General features: G+C 38.5%; 1 protein-coding gene across 3 annotated transcripts; it reads left to right on the top strand.

The window, feature by feature from the left end:
- Positions 1 to 308: 308 nt before the first annotated feature.
- LOC149069350 (glutamate--cysteine ligase catalytic subunit-like) lies at positions 309 to 18,434 on the top strand. Of its 3 annotated transcripts, XM_089250005.1 has the most exons (14): positions 309 to 796; positions 7,511 to 7,620; positions 8,735 to 8,854; positions 10,479 to 10,544; positions 11,805 to 11,918; positions 12,524 to 12,582; positions 12,708 to 12,925; positions 13,845 to 13,961; positions 14,054 to 14,192; positions 15,002 to 15,114; positions 15,228 to 15,320; positions 16,538 to 16,640; positions 16,807 to 17,085; positions 18,124 to 18,434. In XM_089250005.1, exons 1-14 carry the CDS (start codon positions 647 to 649, stop codon positions 18,411 to 18,413), a joined length of 1,971 nt encoding a protein of 656 aa, XP_089106131.1. In that variant the 5' UTR covers positions 309 to 646; the 3' UTR covers positions 18,414 to 18,434. The 3 variants fall into 3 exon arrangements, with proteins under 3 accessions (XP_089106131.1, XP_089106133.1, XP_089106132.1); XM_089250006.1 differs by lacking the exon at positions 10,479 to 10,544 and having other exon boundaries at positions 451 to 796; XM_089250007.1 differs by lacking the exons at positions 8,735 to 8,854; positions 10,479 to 10,544 and having other exon boundaries at positions 448 to 796.
- The last annotated feature ends 3,970 nt before the right edge of the window (positions 18,435 to 22,404 follow it).

Consider the following 22,404-nt stretch of genomic DNA (forward strand, 5'->3'; position numbering starts at 1 on the left):
CTGCCCACGTATACATGCATATGTTGTTCAAGCTTAATAAACGGTTAGGTTCCCCGGAGGCACCCGAGTCCCCTGGGACAATGGTACATCATCTGGGACATGGCTTACATCACCGAGTGTGACAGAGCCTCTCGGTTCCTATCACTGTAATTAATTGTTTCTTTAGACGTAATCCTAACGCGAGAGTGAAAATTTACATTTTCCCTTCCACCCCTCCATCTGATAAATTTCCATCAAATACCGTAACGCAAAAGGAAAGAAAAGATGAATGATAAATTTATTTTTGGGCACGACGCAATCGAAAAAGTATTGATAAAAGCTTCTCGGTCAAGTAGGCCGTCAATTCTTTTTATCGCGAATGAACTCGTCATATCCTGATTAAATTTTTCTTTTCATGTGTTTGATGAATGATATGAAAACTGAAAGAATTGCCTTCACCCTACTGTCGATCTTTTAAGCGGATGCGCGTATTGCGTCGGAACGTGTTCTAACTAGTGTCTGTCACATTAGTACTAATTTATTTGCAACCAATAGCTTTTATCCTAATCAAATTTTGAGGATTATTTCACAATTCAAAGGGATTTTCAATCACTTCACAATAATATATAGTCAGTTTATCGACAAAGAACAGGTTAATTTTGCCGACATGGGTTTACTGGTTGAAGGATCCGCATTGTCGTGGGAAGAGACGAAAAAGCACGCCGAACATGTACGCAGACACGGAGTGGCGCAATTCATCAATTTGTACCATAGGCTCAAAGATAGGCAGAACGACTGCTTGAAGTGGGGTGATGAGGTAAGCCAAAAACTCATTCATACATGAGGGGTTCACAACATAGTAGACCAAGTCCATTTATCTTCATTGTGAATAATAACGCCTTGAAGTTTTTGATAGATAGTTAATTCAGTTCAAGTGATGTAAAGAAATTAAATATGTTAAAGGTTAGTTTAAAATATCATTTTTTTAGTGCCCTGCTTTTACAAATAATAAATCAGTATTTTTGTTGTAAATTTTTATAGTTTTTCTTTAATAATGAGGACTTGGTCCGCTATGGCTGTGAATTGAAGCTTCTACGTGAAAAAATATGATGCTACAATGTATAAGTGAAAAACATTTTATTATGATTTGTTTTATATTATGAAAAATTCTTGATTTTTTTAAATATTTTCAGTAGGTATATTTAAACTACAAATCAATTACAATGAATAAAAAATGTTACCATTGTCGTAAATCAATCACTGAAAAACATTATCATCTTCATCAATTCGAGAAGTTCCTTATATTTAGGGGTCTCTCTCTCAGGTATCTCACAATAATGCTAGAAATGTCTTCAGAACCTAACCTATTCTCCCTTCCATCCCAAACGTAGACTATATGTATCCAACATTATCATGAAGAAATGAATGTACCCCAAAGTTATAAACATATAGATTACATTTATAATAAGCTAGGGATGTTTTAGGGCTTTATCCCCCCCCCCCCCCTATCCGTTTCCATTTTCCTTTTATCCTGCTGTACTTTCCGCAAGTGGAGCTCTCGTTTAGTTTCAAGACTTTCTAGTGATTTCAATCATTTTCTGTTAAAAGCTTCATGGATATGTCATCGCATAATTTACACGTAGGCTACTTGTTGGTTTAAAGTGTTAATTAAATTTTATGCTGATGATTTCGTTATAGAATTTCTCTTTTACGGAGATCTTATTCTTTGCCACACAGTCCTCTACATAAATGCCATACAACTTTCGAATCGAAAGATCAGGGTGACAGACACGTCTTAAGAACATCATGGGCTCCGGGCCAAGTGATTTTTCTGAGGCCCTACCAGACAAATTTTCGAAAATTTCAGAAATCTCATTTTTGTGAGGCCCCTTTTCTCTTGATGCCTCCGGGCTATGCCCGGGTGGGCACGTGCCTTAAGACGGCACTGAAGGGTGAAGGTACTTTCTATTAACATTATATTTCCTGGAATAGTGACTTTGATAAGCTGATTACTTTGTGATCAATAATGTCTGTAATGTCAATTTTATTTCCATGAGTATATCTGCCTCTAGAGTTTGAAGCGGCTGATGTGATGCAATCCTTGTTCAAACATCTATAAACACGTTCCCAGCTAAGTAGCAATATTAGGTACCTACCGTTGACAATATTATCATCCGATGATTCATATGATAAATCAGGAACATATTCCTCTCCAGAAGACTCAAAATCACAACTCATTTTGACTTGAGAATGATTAATATAATGAAAAATAGCAACGAGGCAATCAAAATTCTAATCAAGAATGGACTTGGTTCGGTATGGCTGTGAAAGTTTTAGTATTACTTCATCTCAGCTGTGAAAACAAACACCACCATTGAGAAAGTAGTTGAACTACGAACTTGGCTCACTATAGCAGTGAACAGAACAGACGTTGCTGCGCCTCTTGAGCTAGCTATCACATTTTTTGTAAAAAATGGACTTGGTCTGTTATAGTTGTGAACCCCTCATATGTGCAATTGTGCATATCGCTGGATTTTAACAAGTATTTGTGTGTGTGTGTGTGGGGGGGGGGGGGGGAGCAAACATGATTTTTCCGCATCTCCCCCATTGCGAAAAAAATGCGATGATTTTTATGACGGCATTTTCTCTAGAATTAGCCACCCGGGCGCAGTTCCTCCTTTTAGTTTCGGCCCTGCACATCGTATTATTGTAGCAATAAGTGAACTCAAACTCAAAGGGCGTTGATGATTTCTAAATACTCTTACGGTAAACGTGATAAATCCGGTCATTATGCATAATCGCCGATTATTTTGGTATTTGTTTGACAAATTTTGCGGATTTATCTCATTTGTCGGTAATTAGGTATAATTCGTATTGATGAATATGATAAATCGTGAATGAATTTTGCTCAACATTTAGTCTAAGATCGATGGATTCGATCAGTGATGTTGATTGTTTAAAAATGTTGATAAACGTGAGAAGAGAGATCGCTAACTTTACAAGACTTATAATAAAGCATAAGTTATTTTATCTCCTTATAACATATATTTTAATTTAATTTTTATGGCAAAATGTATGTGTAGTATATCCATCACGTACGCAGGCGCAGATCCAAGGCTATGTGTTTGGAGGGGATTGAGTAATTTTGATCGTTCCGTCCTTTACAGGCAGGGTTGGCAAAAACCCGGGGTTTTGGTGTTTTTGATATTGAAGCATAAGGAAAGAAAGTTATAGGCCTATATGCTGTAAATAAATATAATAGACTGGGTAATTTATGATAAAATTATTATGTATGTAAGTGTATTAATAATAATTAGCACAGAACATTAAATCAATATTGGTAAAAATTTTAACTGGTTTCATGTGTGCTTAAAGCGCAACCAGAGTTCAAACACCTCTAGTGAAGAAACACTGTTCCAAAATGATAAGAAGAAGGAATAGAGCAGTTTATTGGAACTACGATTAAAAAAACAAGAACTAAACAAGAATTATTTGCAAGCAACTAAATTTTGAAACACATCAATCTTATTCTCTGATCCTATCCAAATTCGAACCCCGTTGACGCACAGTAATGGTTGCCTGAAGTTGGTTTTTTGCGTTTTTCCCAACTTTTTTCGAGAAGTGAATGACAGCCGGTCTCCCATTAAAAAAAACAAAAGTCTCTTCTAGGGAGCAGGCAGACTTGCAACACGATACTGGCATAACAGCTCAAACATTTACCATCTTTACTTCAAAACATGAACGACAGGTGGCAACACCAGCAAGAACACGGAACAAACCCAGTTCTGGCAACATGAATACGGTGGACAGCACATACACTGAGAACACGCATTCCGGCATGTACCAGTTCGTTAAAGATTCGTAGAAGAACGTGTACGAAGTGCATGTACGGTTAAGTAGTAGTAATCGTGCAGCACCCTCTGTCAACAAAAAATTTGAACTAAATATTTTTTCTGTACTCCCCGTGATAATAACTTTTCACAAATTGCATTCATATACACCAACTGTTTCAGTTATGAATATCAAACTACTTGTATTTACGAATTTATGGGACACCTTGTAAATAATCAACGGTAAATGCGATAAATCTGCAATACTTATCTAACTTACCAAAATTAGATGGATTTATCACATCTATCGTAACATAAACATAATCAAAATAAGAACGAATTGAGATATGGTTATGACGTAGTAACCGCAAGCAACGCTGATGCCTCTTAAGGATCATATTCCGACCTGCAATTATGATTTCGAATCCCAGCCAAGACATGGACAACATTGCTCAGTCGTTTGGAATCGAGAAGCGGCGTTGAGCATTGTCAGAACGCGCATGCGTGTGATTGGCGCGCGTTTTTCTGGTGACTGTTGGTTGACGTCAACATATTACCTGGTGACGTTTAATAATAGATATGTACTTAATTGTACCAGAAACCGACATCCATAGTTGTAATAGCGCCTAGAACATGGGACACGTATGTTGAAGTTGTGGGTTAGGTTTCATCTCAAACCCAGCCGAGATTCCCCCCCCCCTCCCTCCCTCCCTACCATCTTCGTTTCTTTTGATGATCTTAAATTTATATTTAATTTTTTATAATTTTAATAAAATTTAATTTCTTTTATTACATTTAATTTTTTTAAACCGTTGCACAGATTAAATATGATTCAATATATTATTATTCCACCACCAATCGCCAGATGCACGAGGCTAGGGGGTTGTTTCCAAACAGCGAATGTGACGAGAGCCGCCCCGTACAATAAATTATCATTCATTTGACTCACTAAAAATGTTTTAATTTTTTTCTGGTTTAATCCAAATGTGGTTCAGCCGCATCAAGTTGACGATAATAATAGCTCGCGTAGTGAGCACCCATCAAGAGAGAAGCTGGGACCTACTATCATTTATTGATTCATAGGGAGCCGACCAATTCCTTCGCTATTGGTCCATAATGAAAATAGATTCGTTAGAAAACGACGCATAGAACTTGGGTTGCGGCAAGCCGCTGTATTTATTGCATGTCAATATTATTATTATGATCATTATATTATATTCCAATATTATACTATTATTAAATTATATATCATTGCGCAATTTGCAATATTATCGCGTGGAGCAATGGGACGTCATGACAAAATAAAAGCGAAATCGTTAATGAGCACTGGTGTTTGGCGATAAGTTGCCAATTGTAACAGCCGGATGCACTTTACTGGAAAAATCACGTCTTCTCATATCGCGCATGCGCGTTCTGACAATGTTCAACACTGCAGTGAGACTTGGAGTCGGCTGACCGCCCAGAGAGACCATCTCGTAAAATAGATAAATAAAAGTAGATAAGGGAGTAAAATAGAAATAAAGAATATAGAGGAAATATATATATATATTATATTTGAAATCATTATTTTCAGATGTATTTAAAATTGATAGTTTGGAGTATTTAAATTTGTTATTATGCAGTAGATTTTTCTTTTCACTCTCACCCGATGTGTTCTCTTTCGCTCTTACACACGTATACGCTCTTTCTTTCTTTCAAACCGAGCACAACTCCGGTCTATCTCCATGGGCAATTTACTACTTAGTGAGTTGTGCCGGAAGTGTTAGTGCGTGTACCTAACAGTCTGAGTGCGTACATGGTGTTGTGCGTGAATTAATGCCGCCATCTATATTTGAAATTGTAAGTAAAGAGTAATGTCTGAACATTTTTAGCGGTGTGGAGCTGTTGTTCTCTGTGGCTTTTTAACGGGGAGATCGGCTCGCATTCGCGCCTCGAAGTTGGAAACCAACTTCAGCCGTCCACCACTGTGGCGACGGTGGGGTTCGAACCCGGGTCCCCGCGATGGGGGCTCGTCACTATGACCACTCGACCACCATAGTGGCTACGTGTATATCTTGCTGCCAAAGCCCGAAGTGAGAGGTTTGTCCTAAGTCCGATTTGCGGAAATGATTCGGGCTTTGACCGGCCATTTCGAGAAGTGGCCGGATATCTATGGCCTAACTTCAATGTGCTGATGTAAGACGGCCAGGTAGGCACCAAATTTACTTTTTTTCACCGCCAACGTGTGATACATGGCTACATATAGTAGTTGTATTGTTAACTAGCTTGTGCTAGTTAAAATAGAAAAATAGAGAATAGAGGGAACATATTTTTTTTTTATATTTAAAATTATTATTTTCAGGTGTATTTAAAATTGATAGTTTGGAGTATTTAAATTTGTTATTTTGGATTTAACTATAAAGAGCTGTAGGTCTCCAGACGCCGATAAACAGGCGACAGTAACTGATATACTATAGTACAGCAGGAAAAAAAAAAAAATTTTTTTTGTTTATCGGCGTCTGTGTGGAGACCTGCAGCTCTTTATAGTTAAATCCAAAATAACAAATTTAAATACTCCAAACTATCAATTTTAAATACATATGAAAATAATAATTTTAAAATATTCCCTCTACTATATATTTCTATTTTAACTAGCACAAGCTAGTTAACAGTATTGGATCAGCTCCATATTACGAGAGAGAAAAAAAAGTGAAATTTTACAGAAAAAACTAATGCTATAGACAGACACATATAATTTTTTTCTGTCAAATTTTAAAGGAAAAAAAATTATTACTGCATTATGACTGCGCTCTGATGGGTTGCCATAGCTAACGTGAACATAATTATCACAAAAAATTTGCCAATCTGTCGTTGATCCCGAATCATGTCTTTTGTTATCAGACTTTGGCTGGCCAAAACCCGAAATCCGAACATGAACCAGGTAAATATTTAATTAAATTGGCCAATTCGTGATCTAGCCAATTTCGGGTTTTGGCAATAGCATAATTATAGAGAAGAAAGATACATATGTGGAGGGAAAAAAATCATTAACAGGATAATAGAAAAAATGGGGAAATGGAGAAAAAAACAATTTTTTGCCATTCATAGGATTGCAATAAAGATTCGTGATGTTGAGAAGAGAGGAAAGAAAATGCAGAACTGGTTTCCACTGACGTATGTTTAGACTAAATATTTCGTCCGTGATCGGAAGGAGTTAAACCGTGATTCGATATAACACCAAACTCGTTCTAAGGCTGGTATTACACTATAAAAGTTTGATAAAAGTTCTTTTATAAAACTTGACAAATGTAACCAATAAACACATTTGTTACATTCGAGCGAACTTGACCGATCCGCCTATTGGTTGCATTTTTCACGTTTTATAAACGATCTTTTATAAAACTTTTATACTGTAGTCCCAGCCTAACCCCAAAATTCTGCGAAATAATTTTCGACGGCGTTAAATCGGGGTTAGACTGTACATACGTATTTACATATTCCGATTCACTCATAGGTGGAGATAGACTTGGAAGTCTGGGGGGGGGGGCACGATGATGATGAATGTCAATTCATATATACATTAGATCAGTCGACTCTCCACCTTTGAAGCTATGTGGGGGGAGGGGCACCCCGTATCTTCGCTCATCTATTCACTTCAGTTAACTGCGAAGCTCAGTTTTTCATGTTTTCTTGTATGTTACTGAAATTTATTTCCGTCACAGATTGAATACATGATCGTCAAGTTCAACCGCAATGACAGGACTGCTGCGCTCAGTTTGAAAGCGAAGGAAATCCTGCCGATTCTGCAGATGAAGGAGAAAGAACAACCTCAGTGAGTGAGTGATAATGTACAAATTTGCCCAAGAATGTAGGTACCATCGAACAACTACGCCGTTACAAAGCCTAGTTGTTAGCCTTCGAGCCATTAACATTCAAATCATCAACCAATTATCGGTGATTATGAATGATGTAACTGATAAAAAATTCTGTAGGAAAAGAGGACAATAAATCTCTGTTCCGCTCACTGGCGTACCATGCATTGTTCATTTAATATCGTTCTCCCTCATGATAGAAGCTATGGAAGCTATTTTCCTAAAATGTTTGGTAACGTGTTTCAATAGGGATTATTACATTTTTTAGCCAAAATGTTTAGGACCCCTGGCCCGATTTTATATATTCTACGTCGGAGGGAAATCTACATCCGTTATTTCAGCACATACAGGCGTTGAGAAATATCCATACAAAAAATTTTAAAAACGCAATAAAATGTTAGGTTAACACAAAAAAATGATAAAGATTCAGCACCGAAGGTAATTTTGAACTAATGAGAGAAGCAATTCCTGAAACTAATGAAAAGTTTAGAATTGATGAATCAAAAATAATTAAGAAAAATAATTCCAAAGTTGACGAAAATTTAAAACTATCGAAAAAATTGATGAAAATTCATAATTAACCGAAGAAAAATTTCAAGAATCGAAGAAAATGAGATTAACGATTCTGCAATTGATAAGAATTCAGAATTAACGCAAGAAATAATTTAAGAACTGGTGAAAGCCTTTAATAATTTACCGTGAGTGCGGTGGAAGGGGGGGGGGGACTCATAAAGCGTGGCACCAGGTGTTACCGCACACCCGCTAAGGGCTGCTCTGAATATAATATGCAAAGCTGTTTTGTACATAGATCATGATTTTAATGATTCTATCATTCATCTCTTAATGCTACGATATTAATAACAATATAATGATGCGGAAAATACTTATGAATGATTACTTGATAAACTAGGTTCTGCAAGTTAATCAGTGAAAAGGAAAACAATCGTAGTTACGACACCCATCAATCCGTTGAGCATCTCTGCTGTTCTTCATAAAAGTTTCAAAAGTTTAAAAAATTTTAAGAAATAATTTCACACATTCGCTTCGTCAGAAATAAAAACTGAATATTCACAGGAATGCTAGAGCGCTATGGAGGCCAGAATATGCGTCATACATGATCGAAGGAACGCCGGGAAAACCCTACGGATGCCTGACGTCGCACATCAACGAAGTTGAAGCAAACATGAGAGCCAGGTAAGTCAACACCTTCTACAGCAAAAAGCCTATACGCGAAGCTTTGACATCACTGAAGTCGTCCATTTCACCTATAGTCATTGGATATAGCAGTCCGACGTATGCGAAATCTTTATCTTTTTCGCAGCATATTTAATGACTATTGAAATAGAGGCTATAGGTGAAATGGACGACTTCAGTCGTGGAGTCACTACAAAAAGCCATACATTTTAGGGTGATGCGATCGCATACGAAAATAGCCAGCGAGCTGGCTGATGGCCATTTGGAGTGGACACGTAAGTGATTTGAAGTATTTCCTGAGGCTTTCATTGCTGGCGTTCAATGAGTTGCATGTTGTCTAAAGCAGGGGTTCTCAAACTTTTTCCACCAGTGGTGCCCCTTTTCCCCTATCCAATGCTTATCCGCGGACTCCGCCGACCCCTAGAGCTGTTTAACAAAGAATCTCTTCGAAAAAAATTTGTGAGGGACGCCGCTGAGAGTGAGAGCGCGGTGACACTGGCAAAAGTTGGAGGAGCACAGTTTGAGAACCCCTGGTCTAAGGCATTTTCTTCCTGAAACTCAGACGATGCCGGACATAGATGTGAGCGAAACGGCAGGAAGAAAACTCCCTCAACCACGGATTCTTAACCTATGGGTCGCAGGGACATCCGAGATGGGTCGCACCAATCCAATTACAGCCGGGGGATTATTGAGCTACTATTCAACCATGCACGCGCCATTCAAGTACATGTGCCTCGTACACATTCCTCTATGGAATTGGTACATGCCGAAATATGGAACCTAACGTGAAGTTTGTTTCTATTTAATGCTCGTTATGTGTACTGCTGCCATCTGACATCAATTTTTCTAGCTATCAGTTAAGTTTAATAATTGAATAATTGTAACGTGGTAGGCTTGTTGCTCTCTGTTGCGAGAGTTTTTTGCGGGGAGATCGGCTCGCACTTGTGTGTGTGTGTGTGCTCCTTGAAGTTGGGAACCACAGAAAACCAACTTCAGCCGAGTGGGGTTGGTTGAACATGGGTCCTAAGGGATTCTTGAGCTCCAAGAATCCCTTAGGATTCCCCTTCTCACTACCCAAACTTGATTCGTAGGGGCTTCCCAGATGGGTCTTTCAAATTTCTTTAAATAATTTTTTGCAGACCCGTTGTAGATGCACTCGTTCCTTCTCTGGTTTCACCGCGACGCTTATCTTGTAGTTGATTTTGGGTGACAGCAGAAAAATGTTAAGAACCACTTGCCTTAGACCAGTGTTTCTCAACCGCCGGGCCACGACATCATTCATACCGGGCCGCGAGTGATTAGCTGTTTCCTTTTTCCTCATTCATTTTCTGTTTGTCGTGTGTTTGACTGGGCTTCCAACTCACAAAAATGAATGAAACCGGGCCACGGGCGCGCAAAGGTTGAGAACCACTTGTCTTAGACCATGGGCTAATAGCCCGGAAATCGCTTGCAGCTCATTCAAGTGATACGCTTATTGCTTGTTTCTGAGAATACCAGACGCGGCGAGCCCCGAAATAAACGTGTTACAATTGTTTTGACGGCCAATATGCCATAAGCACTAGTGTAATGATAATAAATTGATATTATGTTCAGTTCTGGTGCTGATGACTCCTTGTGGTTTCAGAAGGGAAGAAGTCGCAGAATTGTTAGAAGCCGATGAAAGTTTGCTCAGCATCACGAGTTTTCCCAGGTAATTACTTACGATTGGTTTTGACATCGGCGGAGTACTACTGCACTTCTGGAGAGTAGTACTGCATACGATACGGAAAATATAGGGTAAAAATCTGGTTATTATATTTCTAATCGCTGATCAATTATTGTGGATTTATCACATTCACTGGTGATTATGTACGGACGGAATGGCCCATAAATTCGTAAATAGTGTGGAAATTCATAAAAATTGAAGGAATCGGTAAGTATTTAAATGCGGTTCGCGAAAAAATTATCACGAAGGGGATTTTTTTTTTGGTATAAACAAAAAATCAATTTTTTGTTAATGGAAAGCGCTGTACGAAAACGAATCGGGAGTAATTGGACTCGAACCTTTCTTCCATCTCCTCTTTGTCCGAAACGTGCGTAAATCTTCAGTGGGGAAATTCGTGGCTGAGGTTAAACAACTTCACCAAAGTGCTCTTTCCACCAATGTCAACATCACAATGAAAACCTTATGTAAACTCTAAAAAACAGGAAAATTTACAAATGTAATCGTACACCCAGCATTTTATAGGACTCTGATTTGCATATCTGCTTTCGTGCAGCGCTCTCTATATCAACAAACAATTTCTTTTTTCTGTACCAAAAAAAAAAAAAATCTCCTTTCGTGAAAATAACTTTTTTCGCAAACCGCATTCAAATACATGAAACAATTCCTTCAAATTAAGGAATTTTTAAACTATTTACGAATTTATCGGACACCCTGTATAAACCCCAGCTCGTATTGGTAAATATGGTAAATCGTCAATCAATTTTTTAAAATTTCTTTACATTGTGCATGAACTTCAGCCCCACGTTGATGAATTTAAAGTTGGTTATGTTTGCGCATGTTGTGATAAATATGAAGAAAGCCAACAAACATTAAAAATGCCGGTAAAAAATAAATTATTTTTCTCTAAATTTATGTGTAGTGCGTGCATCACGTTTGGACAAAACTGTTAAGTGGTTAAATTAAAGTGATATTTCCATGTAAATTCTTCCATATTTATCCAACTTACCAACTCCATTTATGCATAATCACCGGCAAAAGTAATAAATTAAATTACATTTATCAAACTTACCGAGATTATTGATGATGGCGATTATTCACAATTACCGACTAATCACATTTACCGTAACATATGCATACTCGCAACTGGATGAATATAACCAATCGTTATCTGAATCGATTGCGCGAATTTGCAGAATTTCTTTACCGATGCTAAAAGAACGTGCTATTTCTTGTTATTCTATATAGGCTCGGCTGCCCAAGATTCACTTTCCCGCAATGTGAGACTACTCCGGGAACAGGTGCTGCCCGTTCCCTGTTCTTCCCAGACGAAGCTATTTATGATGAGCTTCCGAGATTTTAGTGAGTTTTCTGTTTATTAACCACTTTACGTACAATCTTTCGGCAACAAATTATCTTTATTTGATGAATCGGCGATAAATCTGGTAACCTCGTCCTAACCTAACCACATGTTAGAAAAAGGAAGGAGAAGGGAAAAAATATATAAAAGAGAGGGGGAAAAGTATGATAAATAAGGTAGATAAGAGTTTTTTTAGTCTATTTTCACCCCTCATCCTACGTGTTCTCTTCCACTCTTACATGTATATAGTAGAAAGATACAATATATGTGTGGGGGAAAAATCATTAACAAGAGTTACAGAAAGAAGGGGGGGGGGAAGAAAAAGCAACTTCAGTAGATAATAGGGTTACTATGAAGCTTCGCGATGGTGAAGAGAGAGGAAATAAAACACAGATGACTTGTTTGAATTTATTCCACTCTAGGTTTGGACGCACTGATGTTTTTTACGCCCGTGATCGTAAAAAGGGTAGAAATATGTATGCATAGAGATGGTTGAATTCATTCCCATTTCTTTCCATTTTTTAGCGTCATTGAATTTGGAAAAAAATTGCGTAAGTTGAAACCGAACCAAAGTTTTTGATACTATATTTAATTTTTTCTTTATTAGTACCGTTTCACGGAACGTAAGGGAAAGAAGAGGCAGAAAAGTGGTTATCAATACGCCCAGTAAGTTTCACTTCATCGTGAATTGATTGATTTTTCTTTGATTTCACCGAAATGTTTCTAAAGTACGAGTCAAGTCTAATTTATTCTTAATCTTGTTGGTCATCGTAACGACGAGTGTTTTACAGTTTACAGGGACAAGAACACTCCATCTCCATTCGTAGAAGATTTTCTGCCTCTGGGTGACGATGGTCAAGCGAAAGAGAGCGCTTTGGTTGATCATGTTTATATGGATTGTATGGGATTTGGTATGGGCTGCTCCTGTACGCAAGTAACCTTTCAAGCTTGTAATATAGATGAAGCGAAAATATTATACGATCAATTGGCTCCAGTTTGCCCTATTGCCGTAAGTATGACTTAGGGCACTTTACTTTCTCTCACTCGACTCCAAGTGCCATGAAGATGTGTTGAATTATTAGTTTTGTTTAATATCACATGTTTTACTTAAAGGGATTTTGATTTATTGGCGATTGACTATTTTATTACTATTCGTGTATTTAGTAACTGACTCGCTTCCAAAATTCGTACTTAAAAAAATCCTTGCATTCTTAATTTTTCTCTACTTGTAAAAAAGATTCCATCTGCTCAATACCAAATGTGTTTTGTGCTTGAACCAAACGCTGATCCACAGGAGGGCGATCACCTTTTCTAAGAGCCGAATAATATGGGGTAAATTTATCTGTTCCCTTAAAATACGGGATTATTCAATGCACCTGCACAATAAGTCACTTCTCCGACACATCACTCTGGATCCGCCTGCGTCTACTTCATTCGCGATTGAAGATGCCTACCTCCACTTCATTCGAAGCTGAAAATATCCGCCTCCACTCCATTGGAATCTGAAAATGCCTGCCTTCGCTCAGGCGAAAAGCCGAGGAGGGGGGGGGGGGGAGGTGATAGAAATGGTCGCCCCTCTCAATAGTCGAATAATATGGGAAAATTTGTCTGTCCCGTAATTTACGGGATGAATCAACGAGCTTGAAAGATACCTCTTCACACATCTTCCTGGATCCCCGGCTGGCTTGAACACACGTACAAAAATAATAATAATCACTCATTTTTGTTCCAACTTTTCTCCCGCACATACAATTGACATATGCGCATATGATTAAAAGCTTTTCCTCTCATACTCCTGAGAAATAAAATACTCAGCCTGAATTATTCAAGTTTGATGGGATGAAAGTATAATCGGGTATAAAGTATATTCGGATAACTTTTGCAAATCGTGTTGTTAATACTCAAACATTTTATTTTATTTTATTCAGATGGCACTGAGTGCTGCGTCTCCTATACACAGAGGTTATCTAACAGACGTTGATTGCAGATGGAATATTGTCGCTGCATCTTCAGATGATAGAACTGAAGAAGAGTTAGGATTAAAGGTTCGCGCATATATACTGCATAATAAATTTTCTCTTCACCCTTCCGTTTCTCCCCAATTTGTTGTTTTGATATTGCTACTTTGCTTTTCTAGCCTCTGAAAAAAGACAAGTTTGTGATAAACAAGTCCCGTTACGACTCCATCGATTCCTATTTGTCTTCGGCCGGAGAAAAATTCAATGATATCGACCTTGTGTACGACGCCGAAATTTATCAACAACTAAGAAAAGAAGGTGATCGTGTGAAAAAACTATTCAATAATTTTCATTTCCCATTCTTTTTTATATAGATTGTTTACAGCATGTAATTTATAAGGAAAAATTTTCACTCACCCTTTGGAATTGCTAGATTTATTGCGGTTTCTCATTTCTCCTCGAGATTGGATTTCTTCTTTCCGCAGCATAAAATTTTATACTTGAGGAAGAGGGGTTAAATCAGCGCCGTCTTAACACGTGGGGCCCACCCCAGCGCGGCCCGCGGGCCTCATGATAATGAGATCTGGTTAAGATATTCGAGATAAAACATGTAAATTGGTAAACAGGCATTTCGTCAGGTAGGATGGAGGAACTCGAACAAATCATTTTTCCCGGGACCTAAGGTGCTCTTAAGACTGCCCTGGTATAAGCGGCTCGAGACGAAATCTCTACCTGCGCTTGACCCATTTTTGGTGCCCCCTCAATTTATTACAGAACAAAACAACCCCGTTTTTTTGGTTTTTTGTCCATTTTTTTTTCGCTCTTTCACCTCGAAGATTTGGCGCCCCCTCTTATAGTGCGTATAGAAATAATTTTTCTTAATTGTTTTTCGTCAATAAAACGTTTTTCACCATTTCTCCTCGGATTCGGTGCTCTTCCAGAGCGGCGCTCCATGCGGCCACAGGGATCACACGACCCAAGAGCCGGCAGTGGATTAAATCAAAGGACGGTTTCGGGTGGCTTCTAGAACTTTCTTTTTTTTCTTTTTTGCACCAAAAAATATTGCATTTCATATATTACTTGCAACTCCTTGATACGTAACTTATCTAGTGTCTCTGCTTCATTAGGTATAGATCATTTGTTGGCCCAACACCTCGCTCATTTGTTCATTAGAGATCCCATAACGTTATTGAGAGAAAGAATTGATCAAAATGATGAGGACGATACCGATCATTTCGAAGTGAGTAAACAAAATGATGTATTACTGTGTGTATTCGCTCTATGTTTGTTGATTTATCTTTGAAAAGAACAAATGTGAGAGTTTTGAAATCACTAAAATACATTTCTTTCTAGAATATTCAGTCGACTAATTGGCAGACCATGCGGTTCAAGCCGCCGCCACCAAACAGTAGCATAGGTTGGCGTGTAGAATTCCGGCCAATGGAGGTAGGACGACATTTCGGTCTATTACTGTATTTCAAGTCAGATCGATACATAGGCACCGGAACCTTGGGGCTGATGGTGTTTGAGCCCTCCCCTCCACAATTAATGTACAATACAACCCACCCCTTCCTTCAAAACGGCTTGAGTTCTTATAAATAGGACAACTGACAACTTTCAGCCTCTCAACGCTTTCTTTATTTGAACGCACTTATGCCAATTTTCTCAATAGATGGCACTACTATTCTGACCAATATAAACCAGCCCCAACAATAATTTTTCTGAACTCCAAAACAAAACCGCTAAAAAAAAGAAGAAACACAGAAAACTTGCCACCTGGTAGTCTAATGGTTAGGGAGCTAGCTTCTGACTGCGCAGGTCTGGGTTCGAATCCCGATTCGAGCATGGATGTCTACTAACTAATTCCCTGGACAGATACCTGGACAGGACCTACCCATGGGAATACGTGCTAATCACATTATAAAAATTCAGGGAATTTTGACTGATATTGGTGAATGCGTGTGGGGGGGGGGGGACACTCATATCAATGAAGAAATATATGTTTCAAAGTGGAGAAGAAAAAAAAATCCGGGAACCTGAAATAGAGGACAAAAGGGCGAATTTTCTGAAACGTGGGAGGACGCTTGAAATGACATCAAAAAGGAGGACGGTCGGTAATCTTGAATGAATGAATGAAAGCCAGAACTCTGCTACCGGACTTATCCCGCTGCCAAGATCTCTTCCAGCCCAGCTTCGTGGTAGAGTATGGAACAAAACTGACTAAACTGTGCGAATAACTTATAAATGAGGAAAGCCGAAAATCGTTATTCCTTTTTTTTGCTTTTTGATCGGTTCAATGAAGTTGGGAAAATTGTTGCGTTGACGGTATTTTTTAGTAATTTGAGGATGCCAATTTCCACAACGGCACCATCTGTTGTGGAAATTGGCGTTATGAAGGGTGCACGCACAAGCGTCCTCCTTTCTCAGATTTTGAATCTACATTTCTAGCGCGAACAAATGTGCGCCTTCAACGAATGCTGATTAGAAGAAATGGCAGAAAATTGATCAAACGGTGAAGTGAAAAATTAATATCGGTTTGATATTTATAGATAGCAAATGACAGCAAAGAGCATTGGCACAAGATAAGAAAAATCAATGTTTTTTTCTTTTTTAATGTAAAAGAGTTCATTTTATTTGATGTGTTATTTTGACATTCGTTTCAGGTGCAGTTGACCGAATTTGAAAATGCCGCCTACGTTGTATTCATAGTGCTTCTAACTCGAGTTATACTCACGTATAAACTCGACTTCTTGATGCCGATTTCAAAGTTAAGTTCATCAATACGCATATAGCGTTTTAATTTTTATATAAACGAAGCTCCTCTTATGGATAATACAGCAGTACAATTGTGTATGCACTTATACTGACAGGGACGAATTACACTGAAATAGTAGATTGTGATTATATCACACTGATCCGTCATTTGCATTACAGGTGGATGAAAACATGCAGGAAGGACAAAAACGTGATGCAGTTCTAAATGGGAAGTTCTGGTTCCGCCAGAACGTGACGAGATGCAAAAGCAAGGCTGAAAACTCGGACGACCAAAAATGCGTGAAGATGACCATAAACGAAATCATCAACGGGAAAGACGGGGTATTCCCGGGACTTCTCCCTTTTATACGGGCGTTCTTGGTTGACATGGACGTCGACGCTGATGCTTATTGTACGATCCACCAATACCTTGAGCTGATCAGTAAACGAGCATCTGGTAAGTGCACGTGCGCGGAGCTTAGTTCCGTTAAAACAAAAATACGTAATTTCTCCTACGAATTTCAGCGAAGAGAGAATTTCGGTATGTAATCGTCTCTTCTTAATTACGTCAGCAATCATCATTCGTTAAAGCGTTTCTTTCGATTAACCGAATCAAAATAGACCTACTATGGAGGAATTACTATTACAGCACACATATTTTATATATATATATAAATACTGTAATACACTTTCGTGAACGTGATTGGTTAGAGTTCATCAAAAAACCGTTACAGTAACTTTTGCACTTGGATATAGATAAAACTATAGAGCTCCTTGAATTTCTAGGCTGACACATCCGCCATCTTCGAACAAATGTGTGCTATCGACTTTACCACAATAGCCAACCGCTGTTACCTATGCTGCTTCTTTTACAATTTTCGAAACATGGAGTGGCAAAACCAGTTTTTTTGTTCAAAGTTGGAGGATGATGAGTTAGCATTCGATAGAGAACTGCGTTCTTCATTCAAAAAGCCATTTGTTTTTCGTATCGAGTATCTTTTATAAGGCGCCTAGAGAGAAGGACATACTCTTCGTCCTCCATCATAGAACAAAAAACTAGTTTCTCCCGCACCAATCTAAAATAAAAAGACAGGATAGGGGAACAGCGATTGGCTAAGACGCCTTACAACTCTTGCGGACTCATCAAGGGCGGGAGAACCAGTTTTCTGTTCAATGTGAGGCCAAAGTGATGTCTGATCGTTCAAAAATCCGTCATGCAGGACAGCTATTAGCTGTAGCGGTAATACCGAGGTTGCAGTGATGACGGATGATGAATCGGCTTAGATCTTCCCAGTGGCTACACGATTGATGTGATAATACTGAAGTTACAATTTTGCTCAAAGATGGCGGACGAGTCGGTCCGGGGGTTTCAAGGAGCCCTGTCCTTGCTATTGTATATTTGTATGAACATTTTGACTTTTATCTGTGGTTTGTTTTCTAAATATACGTACTCTTGTGTGTCTTATTATTATTTTTTAATCTTTCTGACTAAAAGGTAAGCTGATGACAACCGCTCGCTGGATTCGCGAATTCGTTGCCGGACATCCGGAATACAAGTTCGATTCTGTGGTCAACGACGGAATTAATTACGATCTCCTGAAGCAGATCCACGATATAACGACGGGCGAGAAGAAATGTCCGAAACTGATGGGCTATCCTTTGACCAGAACGCGACTACCGAGTTTCAAGAGAACCGACGACTGCCACAAATCGGCCTGCAATCCGAAACGATCACAAATTCGTCTCTCGGATAATGATCTTCGCTCCCAACCAATTCAAGCATGAATAAAAACTTTTATCGATCAACTTTTGCATGTTTGTATTATTGGTACCTTCAAAAATTTTTCTTCATTTTTGTTACATTTATTTATTTATTTATTTTTTTCGGAAACAAAAGTTAACGTAATTATCACATCAGTGTCAGCGCCACCGCAAGTCTCCAAAATAAATGTTTGAGAAACATAAGCACAGCGTAGTATAGACCAAGAAATAAGCTGCTTCTAGCCCTCCCCGGGAGTAGAGTCAAATTTCTACTCGGAGTGATGTTGTTGAAATGACTGTCAAATTCATAAATACTATACACATACGGTATTTTCCAGTGTTATAATCCGCGAACTATTTATTATACTGCTAATGCTAAGTGGTGACGGTAGCGCAACTGACTCCGTATGAAGGAGACGTGTAGTTTTAGATATGTTGTCTTTAATTATGATGCTATATAGAAGATATTATTTCCATAGTACATATATTAAGAGAGAGAGAGACGACGTGGATGCATCTCGTGTGAGAGCTGGAGCTGAACTGATGTTCTCACACACATGGCCCTTCGCGCCCTTCGGACCCTCCGAAGGGGCATCCGGTTACGTGATCATCTCGTGTTTCAGTACAGAATGTACCGAGATTCTTTCACGTGACCAGAGCGTGCTTGTTAAGAGAGAGCCAATGTGCAAAGTATAATAATAATAATACATATAAGAATATATATTGAGGCTCTACAATACGTTAAAAAACAGCAATATCTTGGTGCGGATCACATATCACTGCATGTTATATGCAGATTTGTTTTTCTTGAGTGGGTGAAATAGAAATGAATATTTTAAAAAACTAATTTGTAAATTAGAGAAAAAAACATTTTTACAAATATTTATAGGTAGCTATAAATGACCAGAATATAATGCTCAGAATGGCCACTTTATTATGAACGACTGTTAACATCTTCTAGTAAACGAGCTATGGCGTCACACTGTTCTGTAATTTCGGGCTAAACATAATACTTGAATTCACACTTTCCATGCAAATTCGGTAACGAATATTTTGAGGGGACCGAAAAAAAAAAGTTTTTGATGAACCCTGTATCATATAACAATCTGAAAAATAATTTGAAATTTTCTCAAAATATTTTACTTATTTTTTTCAATGCCTGTAGCCTATGCATTTTCGTGAAATTAGCTCGTATATTCACGAAGATATAAATGTTTCTTAAAAACTCTCTTCATATTTTTTATTTTCTGATTATAAAAGGGGTAAATTTTAAACCAATTCTTACGTAACTTAAAGAAATCTGACACTATGCACGAGACGTACTGTAATGAAACTCAACATGTAACAATTTAGTATTCGATAAGATACGAACATTTTGAGTAAATGATTTTAAATGCGCAGGAAATAGCAGCTTAATTTTTGAAGCGAAACTTCTATAGCGACATAACAGTGAAAGCGACGTAAGAGTGCATTTCCGAATTTCTGTGAGTGAAAGGAAATTTATCATAAAAACTGAAACGCTTTTTTTTTCCTCAAAAACCCCCAACTTTCTTTTTCCCTCTAACTAATTGTATGATGGAGGTCCGAGAAGAAGATGAGTTGTGTGGTGGTGTATGAAAATAAAGTTGAGGTTGACATGGACGGTTTTTGTGTCGGACAAAAACAGTTTATTATCTTTCCCTGCTAACCATGACGCCGCACCCCACCCCCCTCCCGGCCACACGAGAGTATATTTCTCACGCGAACGCAAGTTATGTGACGTCACAGTGCCAGCTCCTAATTGGCGCAATTTCTTTTACTGTGAATAAATTTTTATTCAATTACATTGATGTCGGGTTATTTCATCATGCTTACAAGATGTTTCTGATGCATTTTTAAACTTTATTTGACATAATTAATGTTATCTTGGCATATTTATAATAATTACAAATTCTCGAAAATTCGTGAATCTAGTCATGCCAAACCTAGAAGCTTCACTTCTATCACGCGAGATTCTGTCACGCAGACTTTTTTTTCCTTAATAATTTGGTTGCCAGATAAACTGGGGTGTGACTTGTATAAAAATTCCACTTTAATGTCGCGAAAATTTAGAAAAATGTCAGACCAAGTGATTTTCTTCTTATCATCTAGCTACTATCAACAAGTAACTTGAATTAAAGCTTACTGTATCGTCGACATATTTCGGCTCGGCGCAGATGAAAGAAATGCATACGAGCCCTCTTTCTTTTATTTGTCTCGAATCGATGCCCCCTCCCCCCTTCATCGGTAACAATGAAAATGCTAAGCTGGGGGGGAAAACATAGCAATCCGAAAAAAAACTAATAGCCACTTCGTTTATAGAGGTTATCAATGAAGTATCTCGACACGAGGAAAAGAAGTGAGGGAGAGCTCGAATATATTTTTTCGATCTGCTCCGAGCCGAAATATTTCGCCCCTGTGCGTAAAGAGGTTAATTCGTTGAGCGAGGAATAACTGCAGTTTTAATCGCAATTTTCTATGTGAAAAGCAGGGCTTTTCCAAATTTTTCTACTTATTCACTATATTTATATGCATTTTTTGTGCAAAATTATACTCGGACTTGCGTGGTTATCATCGGTTCCAACTATCGAGCAACTTTGGGCACTACTGTACTAGTACTAAAAATAAAGTCTTTGGTTATCTTTCAGTTTTTGTATCAACATGCACTAATTATTTAAAGGCTATAACTGCACGATATATACAGTATTTTTCTGGGGTTATGCTACAGTCCAAAGGTTTAAACATGACTAGTCGTTCGATGTGTTACGACGGCATCAGTTATCAGTGAAGGATGCACCAATTAGGAAACGAATGCTGCAAATGAGAGTTCCCCCCCCCCCCCAAAACTTTTCATTTTCCAGATGGGTATTCGATTCACGACTAATGTGAAGTGCCGTCTTAACGCATAAGTCCACCCAGGCACGGCCCTGGGCCTCAAGTGTAGACGTGGCTTAATAATGAGATTTGATTAAAATTTTTCGAGAGAAAACATGTGAATTGATAGGCAGGCATTTCTAGCCAGGTGGTGGGCCTTAGAAAAATCCCTTAGCCCGGGAGATAATGATGCTCTTAAAACGGCCCTGCTACTGTCTGCCACATTGTGTCGGTCCTTCTTTTTGTAATGATAACGATAGATAAGGACAACTTGGCGAAACGATCAGTTCGCGAGTCTTTTATTATGATGGAAAGTGGCCGGGGTGTTGCCGTGGGTGCTAGAGCACCACAATATTTTGTAGCACGGGTTCGAGCACCCCCCCCCCCAGAACTAATTCAGAAATCATAATTCCCTACATGAAACAAGACAAGCACAGCACCCACACGTCTAAAACACTTCAGTCGCCCCTGGAAATGGCCAAAGTAAGGAAATATATCGACTTTTCGTACCAGCCATAAATTCTTTGTCACTGACACATTTTGTATGTAGTTACATGTACGCGTATAAATGGCGTTTTGATACCTTCGTGTGCATCAGCTTGTCTAACATTTCCGTTTCTTTTCTCTACTGAAAGGTAGCGTGCGAGGTAAGGCATTTTCTCCACCCCTCTGCGCTAATAAAGACAGAAACGAAGGGAGAGCGAGTTGTTTCTGCGACAGATGCCACTCATTCCGCCTACTGGTGCTGCTCTTTGCCATCAATGCTTTTTGAACTAAGGTTATTACCGAGTGTACGCCATATTTATAGTTCTCACGCAAAGCCCACGGTTTTCATGTGTGGTGAACGATATTCTGTAAATTCCACGTGATGGGTCTTCCCTGCTGCTGCATATGTTCTTTGCGGCGGCCAAAATATATACACACGACTTTTTTTCTTGGGGGAAAGGCTCTTCTTCCAAGCGTGCAGCAACGTGTGGCACTGCCGACGATAAAGACAAGCCTATGAACAACGAACTTTTCCCCGGCAGAAAAGTGCGATGATCTTTTCTTTTTATTTTTTCTTTGGAAGCATATGCCGCTTATGACGTCATGAACTATTTGTATTTACGGGAGGGAGCGATCA

The sequence above is a fragment of the Pholcus phalangioides genome, unplaced genomic scaffold (genome assembly GCF_987345545.1).
Source record: "Pholcus phalangioides strain wild (caught in Gottingen) unplaced genomic scaffold, Ppha-v1.0 ptg000022l_1, whole genome shotgun sequence".
Classification (NCBI taxonomy): Eukaryota; Metazoa; Arthropoda; class Arachnida; order Araneae; family Pholcidae; genus Pholcus; species Pholcus phalangioides.